The sequence below is a fragment of the Pteropus medius genome, unplaced genomic scaffold (genome assembly GCF_902729225.1).
Source record: "Pteropus medius unplaced genomic scaffold, Ma_sr-lr_union100, whole genome shotgun sequence".
NCBI lineage: Eukaryota > Metazoa > Chordata > Mammalia > Chiroptera > Pteropodidae > Pteropus > Pteropus medius.
Window position 1 is genome coordinate 263731 of NW_024355205.1, and position 24387 is coordinate 288117.

Here is a 24387-nt window from a genome sequence, read left to right on the forward strand (position 1 = left end):
AGATTCTGCTAGGCAATAGGACTGCCGAACAGCACCGGGGCCGGGGGGAGGGGAGGCGCCAGGGAGAGAAGGTTATTTATGTGAATGGGAGGGAATCTAACACCCAAGAGGAGGGGTCTGGGGCTTTTTTTCCCCCATCCTGACAAATTAAAATGAGAAAGAAGAAAAGAGCGACTAGCTTTCATCCTGCAATTTCCCCCACCTGCAATGCAGACAAATCCTCATTTTAGGACTTCTGACATGGGGGTAGGAGGACACCTCTGATGGGGACAGTCCACATTTCTGTATATCCAGTCTGTCAGACCGCCCCCACCTCCATGCACACACTCCACCCCCGCGGACAGCAGGGTCCATGGCACATTTTCAATGGCATCCCTTTTTAATATCATAATCTGTGTCATTCAGCACTTGCCTTTTATTTATTTTTATTTGTTTTTTTGGCTGGGAAACCTGGGCAGCTCTCCAGACAGACTGCAGAAATCTCTTTCCACATGCTCCTCCTCCAGCCCACCCTCCCCCTCCCTCCAATTTCAGCTACCAGGGTGCTTCATTACTTAAGTGAAGACCGCATGGGCCACCGCTGCCCTCCCTGGCAATCTCAACACATGGACACCCCTCCCCCAGGCACATAAATTCATCTAATCTAATAAAATAGAAGCTGTTTTCCCTCATTGTTTCTTGAGGATCTTTCACAAAACAGGCTCTGTGGCCTGGCAGCTGCAAGAGGGGTGAAAAAGGCAAGAATCCAACAGGGCTGGCCAGCTCCCTGGCCTCAGATAACTAGAGCTCGCGTCTCCTTTCATATGTCATAAGCTTTTTGATTTTTAAAGTCAATTCTTTTGAAGCTTTTGAACTTCAGCTGGCAATTATAATGTCCAAAACACATGCTCTGAACACCATCCCACACTCTCCTCTTTATGCCTTTCCAAAGGGGAAAAAAGATGGTGCATCGCCCTCAAAAGAACCCACACTGCACTGAAAGTTTTCCACACAGATTCATCCAAGGGAACTTGGATGCCCCTTACTATTGCCCCTTACTATTACTTTTAGTTTGTTGTTGCTGTTTAACCAATGAATGAGCCCCTTCTGGGCTTTACAAAGGTTATTTAAATCTCACAAAAACTCGGAAGGCAGATGTTAGCTATGCTCAGAGCATTTAGCTGACAGTTACTAGAAGCTGGAGATTCTTACTTCCATTTGGCCACTTCCAGTTTCCTAAATCACCAGGGCATAGGTACCTGCCTCATTTCCAAACAGAAAAATAACAGGAGGTAGGCAGGTGATTATCTTCCCTAATCTCGACTTGATATCCGCCACTTTAAAATCAGAATTACAGCTAGAGCCTTAGAGACAATATAGTACAATCCCCCACTTTACAGACAAGTAAACTGAGGCTTATGCAGGTATGGTTCTTAAAAAAAATCAAAGAGCCAGTTCCTTAGACAAAAATCAACACACATCAGGGCATCAAAGAATCCTGTGGTGTTTGGGGACAGGGACAGGTACAGACTGGAACAAGCTCATGACACAATTCTCTGTAGAATACTAGGTTGTAAAACTCCTCTCCAGTCCTTCTACACCCAGTGCAAGCCCAGGGAGCAGACCCTCATTTACTTCTCTCCAGCACAGAATATTCCTATCATGTTGAACAACTGTTTGGCACGTCTCCCACTGCAGCATAACTCATACAGAGTCAATTAAAGGGCATTTAAAGGATGACTATTTGGCTTTCTTCCTCTTCTTTCTGCTGGGACTTGTCTTTTGGTGCCTTTACTAATCAAAAGCACCTAAAACAGAGAATTGGAAAGGAGCTATGAGACAGATATTTGGATGTATGGTAATTCTGAGGCAAGGTTAATAAGAAAGTAGAAACCATAAGACATATGAAGCTTATGGATTATTTATGGATACTTATCTCTAGCTCCAATCAATCCAACAGGAGAGTGAGTGTACACAGGCAACGAAGTTTGTGCTGCAAGTGGTATCAGCTCTTTTCCTATCTCTACCCTCCCTGACTTCACTGTTGCTTCCTCTTCCCAAGTGACTAAAAAAGTAACGAGATATTTAAATTGAAAAAGGTAAGACCTAACATGCTGGATGTTGACCCCAGGTTGCTTTTACTTCCAAAACCATCATCAGCCTCTGATCACGCTCTCAGTATTTCCTAAAATACGTGCTTAGGTAGCCCAGCGTGTCTAACTCTGGCCTTTGGTCTGCTGTTGGGTGCAGAAGGAGAGCTGGGAAACTCTTGCCTATGAACATCATCAGTAGGTTTTGGACTGTTTAGATAAAATGCTGGTTTACCAAAGAGGAAACATATCAACAGGACCAGACAGACTAACAGCAAGCACCCTTTGGGAGACACACAATAAAATTGAAAACTAGGTTCAGTTTAAGAATAGAAAACACAACCATCACTTTTTATATTCTGAAAAGTGAAGAGGGTATAAAGGGTGGGACTGGCAAGGACTTTCCTCTGTTCAAGTTAACATGACTGACAGCACAACGAGCTCTGTTTCAACAGTCAAAGATCAGAGCAAGTTCCAATTTCTAAAATGAAGATTTCCCAAATATTGTATTCACTTTTTAATAATATTTTTAAAATCTGCAAATCCAAAGCTGAACCCAAGTACTAAAACATTACCTATGTGCTTCTCTCCATCCCATTTCATTATTTATTAAGTTACGGCACAAGTATGTATGCCTAAATAGTATATTATCTCACTGTGCTGAACTATGAACTTCACAACAAGGCCATCACACTGTGTTTAGACTTAAGGGATTTGTTTTATTCCCAACTCAGCATCAGGTTACTAAGATTCATCCATGATTTTGCTTATACTTGGTCCATTATCTTCTCTATTATTTATCATACTCCATTGTATGACTATTCCACAATTTATTTTGATTCCCTTGTTCAAGGGCATCTAAAGTGTTGCCAGTTTGTTGCTACCACAAACCATGCTGCAAACATCCTTCTGCTTGTCCCCTGGGAAGCATCGCACTGGAGTTTCTCTGGGATACATACCTAGGAAATTATTGGAAATTATTGGAAATTCTTAGATATGCAAATAGTCAAATTTACAAGTTAATGGCAAATTGGTTTCCAAAGCTGGCATCAATTTTTGCTTGCACACCAGCAATATAATTATTGTAATCTCTAAATATTTAAATATAAAGACTTGTCATTACTCAAGACTCCAGAAAACAAAGCACTTCGATTGCTTCTTTAGAAGAGAACAGAATTTCAGAAAGGCTCTCCTATCCTAAGAAATGCTATGCCCCCTGCCCGGGTCCATGGCCACCATCCCACCTAATTATATCACCTAAACGTCAGAACATCTTGAGGACATATTTTGCTGCTGAGAGTTTCAGAATCAAGGCCCTACCTATATGCACAACCATTTAATCACCCCCAAAAGTTGGGCCAACTCCAGCTGCACACCAGCTAGGTGCACTTAGCATTTAAAAATTATACAACTGGAGTAAATCCCAAGCCAGGACTTGGATAAAATGTGAGAGAGTAATTCATTTGCACGTCTTAATCAAATTTGGATAGCTAAAGTACCCTGTATTGATTAATTAAAGAACTACTGCCTCAGAAGTATTAAGATCTTGTTTAACTCATGTATCAAATCAAGGAAGTAAGCACATATTGAGAGCTAAGATCCTTCTCATAAAGGAAAGACAGGCCTTACAGAGTTGGAGCAAACACCGAGTACTCCTTATCAACCATGATCTGCCTCTCAAAGCTCTCCAATTTCCTGCTACCTATACAAGTGAATTCATACGAAGGTGGCAACTCAACAAATACCAAAAAAGAAAAAAAGAAAAAAAAGGGCTTATTATAAAGGAGGGGTAAGGTGGATTGCCCTGAGTTAAGAGAAGGGCCTCTGGTTGTGGAATTTCACATCGGAAACAGAAGATTTTAATGACCACACTGCATTAGTAGTGTTTTCATAAAGATATTTCTGTTATTTGGGCTGAATTTCACATTATTGATCATATCACCTAGGTTGTGATAAAAAGCCAATGAAGAGAAGCAATCTACTCTGCAAATATTTGACTTTCAAAAATATTATTGATGGCACTTTACAGCAGCTGTCATAATAATAATAAACATCACTTGTTAGAATATTTAAATAAAAGTTAATACACTGGCAACATACCAAGCAGGATTAGGTACACACAGAGTCTGGCTTGGACTCTTTCCAAGAGGGCTTGGTAATTCCTGAAGCACCAACAGCGCTCAACTAACTGTATAATTCACATGGCTGGCCCTATAGCCAACTTGATTTCAAGGCCACACTATACAATTATAAAATAATACCAATAATTACAAGAACGCAGTAGGAAGATGTAGGCTGGGTGACTGGATATTAACTAGTGAAACAAACTTGGTCACTATAGGTTAGTCATTAATACCAATGAAATAGCACTACAATTAAACCAGAAAATTCAAATTAAGAAGCTATCAGAAAAGACAATGTTCCGTATGATTTTTTAATTAAAAAAAAAAAAAAGTGGTTTATTTGGTAAGCATCTAACACTAAGAAGCTTGGTGGTTTACAGCACACATAGCACAATATGGATAAATTTGCCTGGTTCTGACCCTAGTTTCACTCCACCAACTGGGTAAACTTTTAAAGAGGACCACTGAAGGCACTCTGTGCCTTAGTTTCCTCATCTATTAAATAGACATAAGGATAACAGTGGTTAGTTTAATCAAGGCTGATTATATATATAAAAAGGTTAGTGGTACATAATAAGTGCTACCTATATGCCTTAATAAACTTTGGTGCTAATGAATTACTCAAAATTTTTGTTCACTAGATACTTCTGATAATTTGGTTATAAAAAGAAAGAAATAAGATAAAATATAGTTTAGCTTTTAATATATTTAAACTGATTCAGGCAATGAATTTGAAAAGTTAATCACAGAAATGAAACCAAGTTAAAGAATATTACCAACACTGAGAGTATTCTGGAAACAAGAGCCTCAACAGTGTAAAGTAAAATTCAACCAGAATCTCTAGTGAAGAGATTATCTACTGAAAAATAATAAATAATGAAAAAACTATGTTTGAAAAGTACTGAAACAAACAACTGATTCAGGTCATGATTGAAGAGCAATGTTTCTAGAGAGAGCTACTTGGTAATGGGTGCCAACTATTTTTTAAAGTTTGTAATTCAGCGATTTCACCTCAAGAAAGTAATACTAAGAAATAAACCAGAGAAACAAAGATTTATGAGCAAGAAACTATTCAACAAAGTTTAAATAGTTTCTTGCTTCTTTTACTGGTTTAAATCCTATCTGTGTCTATTTAAAAACAAGAGAATTCTTCTACATGAGCTCCCTATGCCGTGTAATACACTGACTAGCTGTACTCTGGTAATCAAACCTGACAACTCCTCATGATAGACAGTCCATGAAGGTGTTGGGGTAGCTGGCTTGGGTTCTGCATGTATGGCAAATGGTACATTCTCTTCATTACTTAAATTCTCAAACCTCGGTGCCTTTGCACATGCTGCTCCCTCTTTTAGAATATTCTCTCCTCTCTGCCTAGAAAGCTCCTGTTCCTCTTTCTGGTCAGCCTTCAGTGACACTTAAACCACCTGTTCTGCAGATGCTACTTCAATGCAATACCTACAGTGACAAGCAAACATTGATGTTGATTGTCATGTTCCATAACCAAGAGAATTTAGTCTTGCCCATCATAATAACCCTTAAAACCTAGTCCGTACACCTACAGAAAATGGTTGAAGTCCAATAAATACTTTTAAAAGAGTAAGATGCTGCTTGAGGCCATTTCAGGGCCTCCATAAACCTGACATGCTCTTACCTCCAAGGCCCCATTCTACAACTTAGTCCTTCCTGGAGAGAAAAATGTTTCCAAGAATTATCTCTATGTTTAAAAGTACTTGGCTAGGAACAACTCGTGTAATTTATAATGAACTGATTTCTCAGTATTCACTGATCAAAATTAGGAATTCTTGGCAAAAAGTCTTCAAATTTTCAGGTGAAATAAAATTAGAACATTCATAAATCTAACACTCAATAACCTTCACATTATGTTTTCTAGACATTTAACACCTTATAATTTCAATTTTAAAGATTTCTTTATTTTGCAGCCGATAATTTGTCTGTAAAGCTGTTATGTATCTTCCTCAAAGTATTTAACCTTTTATATCCTGCTAACTTAGATAAACGCATTTTGTTACTAATATGTTTAAATGAAAGCCTAAATAACTATAATTCTCCTATCTTTTTTTATAAAGTAAAATTAAATTAGTCACTGTTAATTTTGTGTGTGTTCTTTGTGGTATTTTTCTTAAGTCTCATTTACCATACTGAAGACTAATGCTAAATATGAAACATAATTTGTTAAAATCATTACATACAATGTTTTTAAAAATCACATTTTCAAAAACTTAATGACAGTAGCAGAGACTGTTTTAAACTGCAGAGATTCTACTGCACAGAATAAATAAATTGGGTTTAAAAATATATAAGTATACAGAAAGCAGACCAGAGGCAATAAAACAATCTAATAATAATAATAATAATAATAATAATAATAATAATAATAATAAAAACAACTATACTCTCTCCAGTGGCAGTCTTCATAATTTTATGAAATTTATATATTATTCGCTATTACAATAAATTACTTTAAATAATTAGTAAAGAACATTACTTATGTGGAGCTAACAAAAAAACTGGAAACGGTAGACAATGACAATTTTGAAGCCACTAATGCGTTGCTATATTGAAGTCAAGGATACTATATTGAAGTCAAGGATACTATGAATCTCGTGACATTAATTCCATGGGCAAAAGTATTCTGAAATTGCCCAAAATACTAAAAAGCATTTGAATGAAAGATTAATATTTTTTTCACTTTGTTAGCATTGTCTACATAATATACCATAAAGGTAGCTAAAAGATGCTTCTGAAATTAAATGCACTGGCTATTGAGAAAGACTTCCTGTCCCCCATCCCATCTCGAAAAAATGCTGATATAGAACATTTCTATCACTACAGAAAGGTCCACTGGACAGCACTGATCTATAGATTTTTCATGCACTAAGTCTCAAAACCCTGTTGCCAAATCTGCAAGCAGCAGCAGTCCCTCTTGTTTCTCTCCTGTCCTCTTCTAGGAGCTTAGACCCAATAAACAGGACAAGTCAGACAGACGGTGACTTCTTTTCAGAAGACAAAGTAAAAAGGAGAGGAGGGGCAAATGGAGCAGAAGCTGACAAATCCCTTTCAATTCAGCAGCAGATGGCTCCCAGTGTAATCAGTCTAGCTTTCAGAAGAGGGGAGAAAGGAAAACGGAAGTTGGAACTTTAGAAAGCCAGAGTATATTCAGAAAATTTTAGAAACTGTGGGAATTTCCTCTTTTTTTTACAAAGTAATTGCCCAAAGGGTGATTTTTATCATACATGGTTTTTAGGTGATCCTGATGTAGCTCGAGGGTGAAAGGTCAGCAGTTACCAACTAAGACGCATAAACAAAGTGACACATGAAATTATTCTGACTTACACTCACATTTTGCTCCCCTCAAGATTACAGGCACAAAGAGGTATAAACCCTGACACACAGATGACACTAGACTCACCGCCTGGGTTCCTACACACACAGGAGACCTCCAGAGAGAAACCATCATTCTGCAGTCCTGAGTGCACGTGGGAATGGGGGATGGGCAAGGATGCACACACCACAGGAGAGAAACAGTGGCCAAGGAGGACACATTTCCTCTCGATTACCTCCTACCCACTTCCCTCCAAATTCTGCAAAAGCATTCCAATGTCTTCTAACCCAACTGCACAGGGGATCCAGCTAGTTGAAGAGAACATAACATAAACATCAGCACATAGCTCATCACTAAAACAAAATCAAATGAGAAAGGGTATGTCAAGAGCTTTCTTTATATAAAGAAGAAACCAGTGAAGAGATGACTGCTCACTGTGATACCTAGTTACTGGTACAAACGTGAAGTATAAACCAGCATCAGTGCTCATTACAATGTATTGATTTTTTTTTTTTTGATGCATTCAATATTGCTTTAAATGGCTAGAATCCAGGAATGCTGGTTTAATGATCAACAGATTGCAATGTGAATGGTTACATAACATAGTCTCTATAACTTCTAAAAAGCTGCTGAAAATTTATAAGCCCTAAGAATTTTCTTTCTTTGACTCAAACCTAAAGTTTCATCACCATCCTGATATACTCTGTAGTGACTTTCTCCTTCTGCCTGCCTCAGGCCTCGCCCCTCCAACCCAGCTGGCACAGATCCATCTTCTTTCATATTCCACGTGCCAGCTCAGAAAGCCTCCTTCCAGGCTGCTCAGAGACTACAGAATCAAGTGCTCTGTGCACTGGTATGGGCACCCCATTTACACAAACCTCACTCCTATTCTTCCCATAAGTCAAGTTTTCCCAACGCCACTGAGAAATGACCTAGTGGGGATCGCTTGATCTCAGGCAGAGCTTCTGCTCCCCAAATCCCAGAATGAGGTGCTGGCATGCAGACCCAGGGAACAGGGCAAACCAATTTTAATACAGTTCCTTAAGTGTACTGTTCTATGATACAGCTACAGCTTTTATGGAAAGTAGTTAGAGAATGTATATCTAGAACCTCAAATAACAATTATCCTTGAATGCTTACGTTCTGTCAGATACTAAGGACTTTAAAAAAACTATCTCATTAATTCCAAGACTATCACTTCTGAGAAAGAAATGATTACTCCATTTCCAGAGCTGAGAAACAATGAACAGAAGCCAAACAGAATGGCCGAGTCTGGTTTGTTATTTCTTTTCACCCTTGGGACGATGGGACCATCCTTTAGGAATGGCAGCATGTTTCTCCGTGCCAATTTCCACGAGCAGAGAGTATCCTGCTGATTCAGATGTGGCACAAGGACAAATGTCCAGCAGTTCTCTCCAGTAAGCCTCTAGATCATCTCCATTCATAGCTCCAGAGCCCTGAGCTCAGACCACTACAACTAAGCCTGCCTTCAGTTTCACAGTCCACCCCAGAAGGTAAGATCTGGGTTCACACAGATGCCTTCTTTGACAAGGTACAATATAGAAATGTTCTGAGCTCTCTCTGCCTGCCCCGCCCCCCAAGTCGATTCCTCAAAAAGAAACCACCCTTGAGCTTGATTATTTTTCACAGAGGGGTTAAGTAACTGGAGGAGAATAGGCATCAAGTCGGCCAGCAGTGGTGGCCAGTATCCTCCCATCCACTACCAAGAGCAGCCACTTGATGGCAATCTTAACCTATTCCCTTGGAATTCTTCCATAGAGAGACCCCAGGAGGGTAGGAGCACCAAGAGTGGGTTGCACAGTGCAATGTGGACAGTGCTAGAAACAGCATCTTTGCCTGACATGTGTGCGAAGAGGCATGGGGTGCAAAAGGATGGATAAAGAAAGAAACTATGCCAACATTTTCTTTTGAGTTATCTCCATGTCCACAGCCCTCACTGGGGTGCCTAGGTGGGAGTGATTATACAGGTTCTGCAGTCAGACAACTCAGGAAGATGGAAATTTCTCAGGCCCCATGGCACATTCACATAGGGCTTTCCATCAACAGAATGAAGTGCAAGGAAGACAGATGGTAACAAACAGGACAATAAATCAATGACAAACCCCTGCTACTTGTCTCAGAACCTTGTCCCCAAAACCACAGAAAAAGAGACAGAAATTTAAAAAGTTAACTTTTCTTAGTAGAAGGTGCAACACCTGTTGAATAAAGCAGCCCAGTGCTTTCTTCGGTTATGTAAATTGTAAAAGGGAAAATATTAAAAGCTTATGTGCATGTTCTGGAGTAAAGGCTCTTCAAAAAAAAAAATAGAATATACTGTAAATTGCATTCACCACACTTCTATCATTTTCAGTGGCAGAAAGATTAACATCAAAATGTGGAGGGGAATAGGGTGGGAAGAGAAAACTGTATTATTATCAGAAAACAGTCTGTTATCTTAGCCTGGATAATGACATGTTCTCCCACACAGTTCAACCTGGCCCTGTGTGATGGCTTCGTAACTCTTGGCTTCTCAATTTATAAGAAGAGTTCAGGCAGAGAGTGGAGTTTGCCAACATTTTCCTCTGAGGGATTCAGAAAGTGCCAGCTGAGAGCCTTCCAGCTTACCCTTTAACACTTTCCAACTGAGTAAACTGGAAAGGCCCTTTTCAAATAACACTAGTAGTCGGAAGTTGGGTAAACTGCTGGGTGAGGACAGGGTAATAGAGCCACTAGGGTACAGGCTCAGCAATTTGCAATGTAGATCCCTCTAGGAATTACCAGGCCTCCTGCATACACAAACAATAAATATGAAATATTTCCACTGGTATGATCATATCTGGAAAGGATCTGTTGACCTTCTAGAATCTTGCTTGAAGGTGAGATGCCACTTTCAAAAACGTGGATTCAAAACTTCAGATCCTTCATAAATACCTCAGTCACATCTGAAGGAAGGAGAGTATCAAAAATAACAAAGTGGAGGCTTAGAGTTGGCCTCTTGCATGAGAAGGCAACATAAACCCGCTCAGAGCCATGGAAAACTGTTAGGAAACTGCCACTTCAGAAGGCACCAGAAACTGATGTGGGAGTCTCAGGCCCAGATGACTTGCCCTATCATCAAGACCAGGTGCCAAGCATAATGAGAATGCCCTCCTACCTGCCAAGAAAGACATGGACCAGGTTAAGGAATAACCCAGAAGACAATGGCGGGGGCAGATCACACAGGAAGAGACCCAATGTACAGAAAGAGCTGAATTGTTAGATACAAAGTATGAATGAATCAAAAACATTAGTGAAAGGTCAGAGAACAGTGCAGAGAGAGGAGGAGCAGGTCCGAGACATCACGCACGAAATGCCTTCAAGCTCTCGTTGGCACAACACGTGCTGGGCTGACGCTCTCCTTGACTGGCAGGTCTAAGGCTCTAAGGTCATGTTTCTCCTCATTGTCCCAAGACTTCTCTAATGAGAGACCTGTACTGTTTTATGATCTTTTGGAAAGAAATTATGAGGAATCTGAATTTGGGACTCTGCATAAGCACCCTAAAGGCTATGGAGAAAGCTAGAAGGATATATGTGATTTGGCAGCACATGAAATTGAGTAACAAATTGCAAATTAAGGGAATTATGGACTATATGGTAATTTCCCCAAAGCATCTCTAGTTATCACTCTTCTAGCTTTAAAGATATGTCATACAAGACTCCAAGCATTTCACGTGGCTCAGGTTGCAACAGGTTATTTCCAAAAGCTAAGTAAAAGACACTAAATTTGGGGGAAATGGGATCTAAGAAATACACAAGCAAAGCAAAACCTCACTAGTCCACGATGGCAAATCTGATAAAAATTAAAGCTCCATAAATACACACATGGCAGAATCCAAATCATGAAATAGGTCAGACAGAGTAAACACATGAGGCTCTTCTCCAAACAGGAGGAGGTGGGTGACATTATCATTTACAAGAATGAACACAGATAAACAAATTCCATGCATAATCGAGTCACCTCTAGCTGAGTGCAGCCCTATCTGGCGCCGCCACAGGATATTCCCTTTCTATACATGCTGAGAAGTGAAATGGTTAGAAAGCACTGCCCTAAATTACATTTAAAGCATAATATTTGGGCAAATAAAATGAACTAGTGTAAACATATATAATTCCCTCTACCTCAAATAACCCCACGAGTTTTCCTAAATCGACAATAGAAATGTCCTTCCAGGGCCATCTCAATTGCCGCTCCCCTTTCTAAACCCTTAGGGCCTTGAATTCGCCCTGTCTGCCCCTTCCTTAGGGCTCTTGGTTTTCCGTAGCAGCTCCCCTTGCACATGAATCATGTTTCAATCCCCAATGAAGAGATTGAGATTAACCCAATGGCCTCACAAAAACAGGCATTCAATAAATACAAGTCCAAGTTTAATTCTATCCAATTGGGAGGAACAATAACTTCTCCAAAGGTCAAACAGCTCTTAGGGTTTCCTGATGTACCAGGAAATTGTTCTAGTATCACTTAAGCACAAAAGGAACCACGCTGCTAATTAACATGGTAATTAACTTAATCTAAAATTAAAATGAAATCGGCACCATCCCAAAACCATACAAGTACTAGACTGTTATAGACTGAATCTGTGTTTTCCCCGCCCTAAATTCCAATGTGGAAGCCCTAACACCCAATGTGATTGTCTGGAGAAAGAGCTTGCAAAGAAGTGACAAAGGTTAAATGAGATCATAAGGGCAAGACCCTAATCCCATAGGGCCAGTCTCCATATAAGAAAAAGAGAGACACCAGTGCACTTCTTCTCTCTCTTGGACATGTGAACACACAGCCAGAAAGTAATCCCTCACCAGGAACTGAATTGGCTGGCACCCTAGATCTTACTTCCAGGCTCTAGAATGATGAGAAAATTCTGTTGTTTAAGCATCCCAGTCTATAGCATTTTCATGCAGCAGGACCAGCTGACTAATATAGCGACTTTTACCACCGCCACAGGAAAAAAAAACAAAAACAAAAACAGAAATTAGTGATCTTATCATACTGCTGGTCAAGTATGAAAGGTGACAAGGAAGAAGATGAGAACCAAAACCGTTCAAAAAAAAGCCCATTTGGTCTGGACTTGCTCAATAGCTCAGAACCAAAACCATAATACTAATTAAAGATGGACCCTCTGGCTCCACAAATGTCACCATGACATGGTGAATGTCATTCATGAGAATGTCTGAGTGTGGGGTTCTAATTCAAAACTTGGTTGATTCTTACCTAATACAGGGCCTCTGAGACCTACTTACTAGACACTCAGGAACCTATGGCTTTGAGAACTTTCAAGTCTCAGCCGACACTCTCAGGCATCTGGTACATTCTAAGAAAACACCATAAACCCATGTATAATCAGAAAAGCTTCTGTCTCAACTGAGACAGCCATGCTGACAAACCCCAAAATGAGCACACACTTTTCAAGAAGTCAGATGAACTAGAAAGGGTAGGAGGGAACTTTTCTGAGGTGATGGACAAGTCTTTTATCTATTGTGATATATCAGTCACAAGGGTATATGTGCATCTGTAAATTCATCAAATTGTACACTTACAATATGTAATTTCACAGAGTGTAAAGTTTTTCTTAATCTAAAAAAACGGCAACATATGGAGTCAGGAGTCCTAGGTTCAAATCCTGATCTGACCACTTAGCTATGTAGCTTTGTGCCAGCTGCTCAACATCTGAAATCCACACACAGAATCCACAAAATAACAATAACAGTATAATTATCATAATGTTATGAGAATTAAAAGTGGTAACTTATTTTTTCTTAAAATCCCAATTTTAACTTAAAATACCACGATACAATGTATCTTGTACCTAAATAGGCATTCAACAAGTGTGGTTCGAAAAGAGAGGGTACAAGAGTGACCCAATTCCAAGAATCTTTACGATGAGACTTATAAATATATCACAATTACAAGTAAATGTGAACTTTGATAACAGAGAAAATAGCAAGGGCTGTGATCTGGGGAACCTAGAGTGTCAAGATGTGTGTTTTTCCGAAATGAAATCTGGAGTCCAAAGTGGAACATTCTCAACCCCTGAACAGAGAGGAGCATGACCATAGCGTGACAGTGGGGTGCTGGAGAGGGGGTGTGGGTGTGTGGTAGCTGTGCAGAGGAGCTGTCTGCACACTGGTTCACACAGCACATTCTCTACAAAGAGTACCCAGGAGCTGTGCATACAGCAGCAGTCAACATAGATGAAGCTTTTCTCTCATGGAACTTACAATATACTGTGGGAAGAGCTTGTAATAAACAAACAATGTCAGGCTAGGAGAAATTCTATGCAGAAAAACATTACAAGGTAAGAAGCTAATGGGTAACTAACAAAGGCACAATTTTCAATAAGCTGCTCCAGGAAGGAGTCCTGGTCAGGGCGCATTTATACAGAAACCTAAAATTCAAAGAGGGATCAAGTCACATATGTAACTAAAGCGAGAAATTTCTAAATAGAAAATCAGCAAGGGCAAAAATTCTGGGGCAAGAGCATGCTTGGTGTATTTGGAACAGCAGGATGACTAGACTAGGTGAAACAGGCGAGGGAGTGAGAGGTAGATGAGACCAGAGAGATATGGGGCCCACACCTTTCATGCTGAGAGATGGGGAGACCCTGCAAGGGCATAGCATGTGTAATTTATATATATAAAGGACTGTTCACACTACTGCCTGAAGTGGGCGGCAGGGAGGCAGAAGCTGAGAGCATTAGCAGTCTCAGCCCAAGCTAGAAGGCCTAGTGACAGTGATACAGATACAGATTCAGAAGACGTCGTGAGTTTAGAAATAAACAGGTTTTGCTAAAGGATAGAAGGCAAAATGTGGAGGATACAGAGAGATACCTCCAAGGTTTTGGCCAAGGCAACCAGAAGAATGGAACTGGTATTTATTAACAATGAGAAGATGGGAAGGGCAGGAGCAGATGAGAGAGAGTGGACACAGAGAACTGGCTTTGGAACACCCAAGTTCATGAGGCCTATCAAATCAAAGCGCAGAAGGCAGGTGTAGTTCAGGAGAAGTTCAAACAGGTCTAGTGCTGCTGAATGTGCAACTACAGCCATACTGACTACAACCGGATTTGGCAACCAAGGTCATTATTAGCCTTGCAAAGCAGCCTGACTCTAGGGGTTCAAAGAGAATGAGTGGGAAGAGGATAGTAACATGAATATGAATAGTAGAGAGACAGATTACTTAGACTATTTCTTTCAAAACTCTGCTATAAAGAGAGCGAGCTTAATAGCAGGAAGGAGATCCGAGATCAATGGAGGGTTTATTTTATTATGGGAGAAATTACGTTTTGTTTAGTAATGGGAATGATCTAGTAAAGAAGTAAATAATAATGAAGAAAGGAAGGATAATTTCCAGAGTGGTGTTCTTATAGAGATGAGAGAAATAGACTTGGTACACAGGGGACAGTTTGACTAGAAGCAGAAAGACCCTACAGGTGAAACAGCTTTAAAAAAACATTCCAGACTACAGTGAATTTCATCCTCTTACTTATCCACAACCCTCAAAGCTGGGCTTCTCTAAGAACTCTGACATGCAGGACAGTCTCAAGCTCAGACATTACATACGTACCCTATATATCTGCCCTAGCCATTCACTTTCTCCTAGGTGACTCTATCTGTGTTGCATGCTGCTCCTACTACAGGAATCCATGACTTGATGAAAATGATCAGGGAAATAGCACAAAGCTTACAAAATTGACAGAAGCAGGCTAAAGAGAACTGGAGGCACAGGAGGTCTCAAACACAAACTGATGGGAAAGAGGAGCATGAGAACACATTAACCTCCACAAACACCTCCATTTCTTAACTCTCCATGAAATCCTTGCCCGCAGCCATGCCTTCTGGGAAGGCTGGAGCCTCCCTGTCATTTACATTGGACTTCTGGTCCAACCAGTCTTCAGCATGACCCATTCCTTCCAGTTAATAAGCTCATCATCCAGGCTCAAAATTCCTCATCTGAAAATTATAAGGCTGACCTCTATACCTCTAGAAGTCCCTTCCTGCTCTAGCAATCCATAATTCTGCAGCCAAAAGGGCTGCAGTTAAGCTCACTGCTCCCTCGGAGCCAGTAAAAGTAGACTGGCCACAGAAATCTGTCCAATATCTATTTTCAGGTTCTCACCTCTGTACCCAACACTACCCCATTCCAATCTCCAAGCCCTTGTACAAAGTCCCACAGCCTTCAAGGCTCATGGAATGCAACCTTTTTAATGAGGCTTTTCCTGGCAGCTCCACACGAGGCTGTTTACATCTGCCTCCCGCTAGCCTCCTCACACTAGACCAAGCACAGTCACATACACTTTTGATTTTTAAAGCATTTCTCGTATAGTATTTTATTCTCCTATAGTGTAGTATTTTGTTCCCTGATTCCAGGTCACACATATTTTCTCATGTTAAAATATGCGTATCTAAAATTAGAAAACATCTTATAAATTATGATGGCTTACACTTATAATTAAACTGGAAGCATTTTTTTCTTTCTTACTGAAACATAAAATAATGGTATATTACTCAGTGACGTCTTAGGTAAGATGCAAAAAGGTAATCTGATTCCTCAAAAATAAGCAACTTGAGTTCACTTTTTTTATTACTCACAATACCTCCTACATATAAAAACTCTCTCAGGTGTTGATCAAACGCAAGCTCTATCAAGAAATGCCCCATCTGCATTACTTATACCATAAACTGACTATTATAAGAAAGCTACAGAGGAGAAATTAAACCTTCTTCTCAATTCTACCATTTTCCAAGATAAATGTAGCTTTGCTTTTAACAAAGAGAAAATTTAAATTATCTTCATGTATCATCTCCTAATCTGTAAAATGGTTTGTTCCAAAGATTAAATGAGTAAAATATAAGTGCTAGAACAATAACTGGAAAACAATAAGCACTCAATATAGGTTAGTTATCACAACCAGTGCCCACAGGAAGATTCTAAGAAAAGGATCCAGCTTCCCTTACATCTTAGTCAAGACCCTTTAACTGGACAGAGAAGCTTGCTGGATATCAGATGACGTTTATAAGGAGCAAATGAAATTCAAATACAGCTGATAATTCCCCTCTCTTACCGTGTAATTATTTGTACTTGTTATTTGTGTAGCATGTTATTATTTAAATGTCCCTAATTTCAGCCTCAGCGGGCCAAGGGCCCTCAAAGAGTGGCCATGGCCTAAGCCTTTGCCAGCCCTTTCCTGAGCTTTTGAATTTCAATTTATTACAGCCAGAAAAGGTGGCATTATCTACAGCAGGAAGGAGACAGACGGCTCACAATCAGCAAAAGTCCTCGCACTGCCTCCTAAGCCTGGCTATAACCAACATGCTGTAATGATGGTTTCAGTTCCTACAGAGAATCCACAAGACCGTTCAAAATTCACATTCATTACCTCCAGAAGTACAAAAATATTCATTCTTGTCACTGTAGAACCACAAAAGCAAGACTGATGGCCAACGTGGATTTTATGACATAAAATATGAGCTACTATCTAATATCTGCTTATGTTATTACCACTACACTATACCTGCTCAGCCGCTCTGATACAAGCTGCTGCTGTTTGTAGTACAGTTAAGACACTAAACTTGTGAACCCCCTCACACAAGAAGGAAATGCAAAGGGCCGCAAGTTCAACATCCTAGCATGCCAACGATTTATCGGAAGGGATGTCAATTCAAATCAGATACAAAATTATGTCAAGCCCATTCCATTGTTAATGCAAAAAATATTATTTTAAAACTGGATTTTCTCAGGAAACTCTGGCAGGACCAATAACCCAGAAACATCTCTGTTGAGAAATTGATATGGGGGCGGAGGCGGGGGAGCCGCCGAGGAGATAAATCACCTTGTTCTCGATACTACTGTTGCAAAGATAGGGTGTGATTTTCATCCAGTATGTGTTCCAAAATAAGCATGGGATTCAAAGTTACGCAATTTGAACTGTAATTCCAATTCTACTTCTGTATAATAAATAGCTAAATGAGAGTGAGGCAAGTTACTACCATATATAACACAAAGCCCCACGAGGACGTTTAATCGGCTTACAGATGAAAACTCCTGGAGTCTCAAGAGGTATGTCACTCACTGTCCAAGGTCCCCAAGTGACAAAGCGTGAAGGGGTGGAAGGGGAACACAAGGGCAGAAGTCTCTCACCCAAACTATCTAAGGAACAGGCACATGCTCTCAACCATGTCATAGTGCAGTCTCATAGTCCTCGTCTCAGTGAGGGCTCTGTATTGGACAGTCTCAAAACTCTACCATCAGACTAATTTCTGTCACAATTAAAACTGAACCAATGGAATTATTTCAGCTTTTGAAAAGGAACCTCAAGGGGTTCGGGGACTAACGATAACAAAAAGTAAATAAACAAAAGAAAAACAAGAACCTTACATGACTGTTAAAACTGTTCTCCCTCCACTAACTTATCTTCACTTGCCATGCAGTGAAGAACTTCAATATTGTACGCTGTGATGTGCAGTTTAAGACAAGGTCACTCTATTGTACAGGAATGATGATCCGTCCAAACTCAAGCGATAAACATATAAGCACACATGTACAAACATTCAGAGAGAACACTGATTGCAATCATCCCTACTCCCAACCTCACTCAGCCCAAAAAGTCCTGGATGCTCCCTGCTATTTCAGTTCTCTCTGGATATCACCTACCCACCCACCCCGCCCAAAAAGATCACTCCTGAGATTCTGGGACCGACAGAGAAGTTATTCCCATGGTAGAGATTGTTTTCTCATGCTTTCCAGTAACCCCTCAACAGGAAAGCACCTTTAACACGTCAGCTGCTTTTAAGAAAATTCTTAAAACACACTTAACTTCTGAAACAAGGAGATGTGTTTATTTAGAACTGCTACTGAAATTCAATATACAGAGTAACAAAAAGGTGGCCTTGGAATGCTGTGTGCACAAACATCAACAGGAACCAAAAAAGGGTGTATTCACAGATATTTCACAACCAAAAGAAAGAAGCCTTGGGGGTCTCAGTGCCTTTAAAAAGACAAGTCAGTCTACCAGGGTGAAAGGCAAAATAACACAACAAAACTTACCTTTTCTTTATGAAGCTATGCTAATAAAAATGAAGGCTACATTTAGCCAAACTAGCTGGCAATGCCGGTTGCTTCTCAAATGACTTTCGTTTTTGTTCTTTTGCCCAAATTCCACCTTGATTCAATCCTAGACACCTGGTTCACTTCCTGTCCTAAGAGCTGATTTTTCCCAGCTAGGTTGTTTTTAATTGTTAAGAGATTCCAAAAGCAATAAGGCATTACCACTCATGAATAGCAGAAAGAGCATTCCTTATCTCAACAATAAGGCCACCTTTTTGTTACTCTGTATATTGAATTTCAGTAGCAGTTCTAAACCCACAGCAGGCACTACTCTCTTCTAACTCCAGAATGCAATGCAATTCTTCCCTTTACTCATCCCCAAAAAATTTAACTAAGCAAAATACTGCTCCTCAACTTACAATGGGGTTACGTCCTGATTATCATCTTACGATGGGTTTAAGTGGAAAATGCATTTAATACACCTATCCTACCGAACATCACAGCTTAGCATAGCCTATCTTAAACGTGCTCAGAACACTTTTGGCTACAGTTTGGCAGAATCTTCTAACAAAGTCTATTTTATAATAAAGTGTTACATATCTCACATATTATGAGCATTGTTTTCACACCACAATTAAGTCAAAAATCGTAACTCGATCCATCTGAAGTCGGGGACCATCTGTATTCAATCTGAAGTAATGACAACAAAACCTATAACATCAAGCGTTCTCTAAACAGACACGGGGCACAGAACTTACTGCATTACAGGCAGTCAAGGAATGGATGTAACCCCTACCTGTCAGAGACCCATGAGCATTTGGGATCCAAATTGTATATTTGTGGCAATAGATCCACTTACTACTTATTTTGCTCCTGCAAATGTGAAAGAAGTTCCAAAAGGGCCTTTTCCATTCCATATTGGCTCAGAATTCAGGGAGTTCTTGTTTCAAACCACACAATACTAGAAGAGAGTGACAAACCTTGAGTGGATGGCAAGGAAGTCATCTCACAAAACCCAGCCATGGCCCTGTGGAAACAGAGCAGCAACAGGTCCTGCCTGTAAGCACTAGCACCAACAACAGGCTCCCAGATAACTCAAATGACACCTAAGCAGACTGGAAAGAAACTGGAAGCCCTAAACCGAGTGAACCTGCCACTCTGGACCCCAGGAAGCTGTCAAGCACCCTATATGTGATGACTGTTACCCCAGAACCAGAGCAAAGATTCTAAGAAACAACAGGATTTCCTCTTCCTCATCTCTTTGCTCCAAGCAAGCACAAACCAGAACATAAGTCAATTCATTCACATTTATCTATAATCCTAAGAGATATAGTAAGTACGAGAGAGGCTGTGGAATGCCACCACAGCCACAGACAATAACCAAATATTTGTTCTGAAATGGTTTTCATTGGATGATGTCATCTGAATTATACCCCATTAAAACAAGACGCCAGAATAAACTCAGGGGAAAGTTTCCTCGCAGGATCCTTCAAGGATCCTTTAGATAACAATACAGGAAGAGGTACACTTCTGGATGCACAGGAATTCTATGCCACTATGTACCTGCTGCAGCCTGCCCAACCTGATCAACAAGGAAGGAAGCAGGTATTTAGGAGGATGATGAGCTGGGGGGCAGGGGGAGTAAGCACACAACAGATTTAGGCTACTTCCTATACAAACAGAGGATAAGAACCAAAGGCTCCACATTGCACCAAGATCATCAAAAGACTTCTGCTTTCATACTTGGGTGTGAACTAAAATATCCACAGAAAAAAACTATAAGACAGGCTCCACATTCAACCCAGGAGCTAGTAAGAAATCAGACTGCAGCCCTGGTCCTGTCTATAGGGAACGAACGAACTAAGGCACCTTGCCAATTATATTGTGCAACATATAAAGGAACATAAAAATAAATCTATAAACCCAAGAGGATATAACTGCCAGTAAGGGCATAGCTTAAGAAGCACAAGTTGCAAAAATCACATCCAATTCAGAAACAAGGCCATGTCCAGAGATTCCAACAAAATATTCAACTCACCATTCACCGTTTTCAGGCTCCCAGTAATGCCTTCACCATGCTGCCTCTTCTGAGCATTCTTGAACTCCTTCAGAGACAAATAAAGGACTTTACGTACCACCCTTTCTTCTGACCATGGAATCCCATCACTGTCATCCTGGGGAAAAAGAAGAAATGAAAGGAGAGGGAGTTAATGAAAACAAAGCAAGCAAATATTAAGAGTCAGCATAAACTTTAAAAAATTCTCAACAGTATTGTGTGACCAAGACACAGTTCTGGAAATCAGCAGTAGCACATTATAATATAAAGGGACAGCACTGACCCTTCCCACATCTGGAGAGACCCCCACCAAAAACGCTAACCCACCCATAGGCTGTTCAAGGGACTGAAAGACAGATAAAACCACCTCCCTTCCTTTATATACCCACACCCAAAGACCTTCAATAATGGGTAATACTGAAGTTTTCTATTCCTGGCAAAGCTCACGAAAAAGTTATCACGCTCAAAACCAGAGGAGTAATGAACCATTGTGCTAGAGTTTCATAAAGTGAGTAATGCCAGAATGTATATTGTCTTACAAATTAGGTGCTGCACTTTGGGGGAAATTTTTGTCGTTGGGGGTTGGTGCTACCTTCAAGGAAATTTACAATTCAGTCAGAGAAATGAAATTGGATACACAATAGCTTCTCAGGGAAATGAGTCACAAATGAAAGAGAAGAGAGAGACCACTTGCGGAAAAGGGCAATAGATCTTGAGGGTGGAGGTGGGGGTTTAAAAAAAAATAACAAGAAATACATGCAGGTTAATAACAGGTCTTGAAGATCTAATTTAAAAGTGTGGCTCCTTCATGTCTGTTGTATCAGATCCAAGGCAAGTTCTTGAGAAAGGAATGAACAAACAAAAGGAAGGAGGCCAGGTTGGGAAGGAAGGAAGGGAGGAACCAAAGAACCAGCCTCCGGCCCAGAGACCATTCTAGTAGTAAAGATATAAAGAAAGATTAGAATTGAAGAAGCAGTAATGGGGCACAAGAAGGGAAGACGCACCAGCAAGCACCTGAGACAGAACAAGAGCCATGTTTAGATGAAGATGGTTGAAGATGGAAGACATACATACCAGGATTGACTGAGGTAACTGTTTTAGGGAACCAACAAGAAGGTTTTTAAGGTTTAATGGGTGGATTCATAAGAAGAACATTAACAGGTTCTCCTGTGGATATCTATGCACTGTTTGCTAATTTAAGTAGTCCTCACATTCACACACCTTCTTCAAGACAAGCATTTTATAACAGTTCAATTTAGACCTGGAAGTATCTGAGCTTCTCAGATATTTTGGATCTTAAAAGAATAAGGAAAACATTAATACCCTGGGTAAAACAGGATTTTGGATATTCATGTTCCTTTTGTTCGAAGAGGAACCTGGATACTTCCAAGTCAGACTGGTGCTGTTGTAATGGCTGTCCAACAGATTGGTATTTACTCTCTGCCGCTAGCGGTGACATAAAACCTCCACAGGACTCAAGAAGGGGACTAGGTTATCTGAGGTCTCTCCAGCTCTTTGAAATTCCTAAACTCTACATAAACACAAACTACATCTTAGAAATCCAACCACACAGAAACTCTAAGCCCTAAATAACTTAAGCTGTACTCTTGTTAAGCTTCTAGGATTTCCTAGAATGAGAGTAATTCTCCATCTTCTATAATAAGGGGGAAAGAAATCCTGGGAAAGAAGAGCTAGGATTTCCACCTTTTCCTCCACACCCTTCACTCCTATAGACCTGCCAAGCTGAGATTTCCATTACCTCTAGAGGAAGAAGGCACATCCTGTCTTCCTGGTCACTCTCCTGAGAGCCAATTTATTATCTACATAGACTAGGGTGGTGATCAAGGTTCACACATAAAGGCTAAAAAAAGCCAGCAAACTTTGCATCAACCTGAGAGAAGGCACACACACAATTTAACTGCTACTTGGTATAAGTCACTAGAAACCTTCCAATCACACGGTTAAAAACCAGAAAAATGAAGCACTGTTACCAGATTCATTTGAGCAGCCCAAATAACCAACCTGAGTAAAAAGGTAGATGATTTCACTATGCAACACACACAAACTACACTGTAGTTGAATTCACTCATACAGCAGCAACTCCCTTGAGTTTGCATGAAAGCTTCCCTAGCATATTCATTGCAAATGAATGATAGTCTTAACTGCAGGAAGAGTTAATACTAATTAAGCTGAAATCTACCTTTTTAAATTCCACAGTCTATGCAAAAAAGGCTATCCAGCAAAATTCCCTTCATCACAATGTGGTTTCTAGTCTCATCATTTGCACCTCTACGACAAGCAGTGATGTGATTATAAACTATTATTTCCTACATATACAGAGTTTATAAATTATAAAGCCCCAAAATAGCTTTCAACATAAAATTCCTGTGATGATTTTCTGCATCCTGTTCGGTCTGATACCTTCATTTTTACTTCAGGCTTCCATAAGAGAGAATTACACCCCTACGACTAATGTCTAATTAAAACATAAACCATGTGAGATGAAAACTCCTGCAAAGGAAGATGCATTTAAGGTTCACTTACTGACATAAGAGCAGCTTCATTATACCTATAAAGTACTTTAAATACAGGAGAAGCAAATCCGTGACACAAATTATGGGGTTTACAATACCAGACATTAAAAATTAAATTTTTTTAAACACAAGTTTATAATCTGGAGTGGTCAAGACTTGTCACCTCCCTCAATGTTGATGCAAGACACAAACCTAGCAGATAGTAAGTAGATTCTGTTCTGTTTCCAAAAGCTCAATAGATAGGTAATAATTCAAAAAGTAAAAAGCAAAATGTCTGTCACAGCTGCAGAGTCATGATGAATCACCCTACACTTAAGCTTACAGACCAGGGTGGTAGAATCCCTCCCTAGTGGAATGTCAGATGCAGAATCAAAGGTGGCCTACACCCAACCATGAGGCAACACAGTGCTATCCACGCTGGTGTCATGGACAGCCAGAAAGAAGGTACTTCCATTCTAACACTTACTCTGCTATGGCCTTACCATTGTTCAGAACATCCAAGTACTGAGTGTTTAAGAAAACAGCCCAGACATAACTATCAGTAGAGGTCAGGCAACTCGAAACACAAACACCTCGCTCTAAGAGTTTATATGACCTTTAAGTACAGGGCTTCCCTTTTATTTTCCTTTGTTCAATAGCTGTCTTATTTAATCAGCCATTTAAACAATGTCTGCATAGGGTCAGGAATGTCTGCATAGGGTCAAGAATGTCTGCATAGGTTCACCATGTTTTTTCAGCACCTAAAAAACATGCCTGACAGCATAAGAGCTCCATAAATATTTCTGAAAAGAAAAACTGAAGCTCAATCTCACTCTTCCTACCTACTTTCACCCATACTTGGCCTGCCAGCGCCTAACCTTATGAAAATCCAGGATGTTTTAAGTGAAGTACATGAACCACTACAATTTTCTTACAAATCACTGCTACCCCCATAAAACACTCCACGCAGTGACAAATCCCAAAGGCCCGGGCTACATCTCTCACTCTCAGCAGTAAACTTGTCAATTTACTAGTAACTACCCTCCTATGCAGTGGCTCCAAAAACCCTTTCGGAATCACCTACTTCTCATAAAAAAAAAAAAAAAAGTGCTCATCTAAAGGCCCACATGATGTTACAGGGCCCAAATCTAAGACTGTCACAGTTTCTTACCTTCGCGAAATACCTCTCTGTTCTCTCCCTACCTC

General features: G+C 40.1%; 1 protein-coding gene across 1 annotated transcript in view; it reads right to left on the bottom strand.

Moving 5' to 3' along the window:
* JARID2 (jumonji and AT-rich interaction domain containing 2) overlaps nucleotides 1-24387 on the bottom strand; it is a 239547-nt gene that overhangs the window by 109463 nt on the left and 105697 nt on the right. The window contains 1 exon segment of the mRNA XM_039857822.1: nucleotides 20651-20786. Coding sequence (XP_039713756.1) covers nucleotides 20651-20786 — 136 coding nt within the window.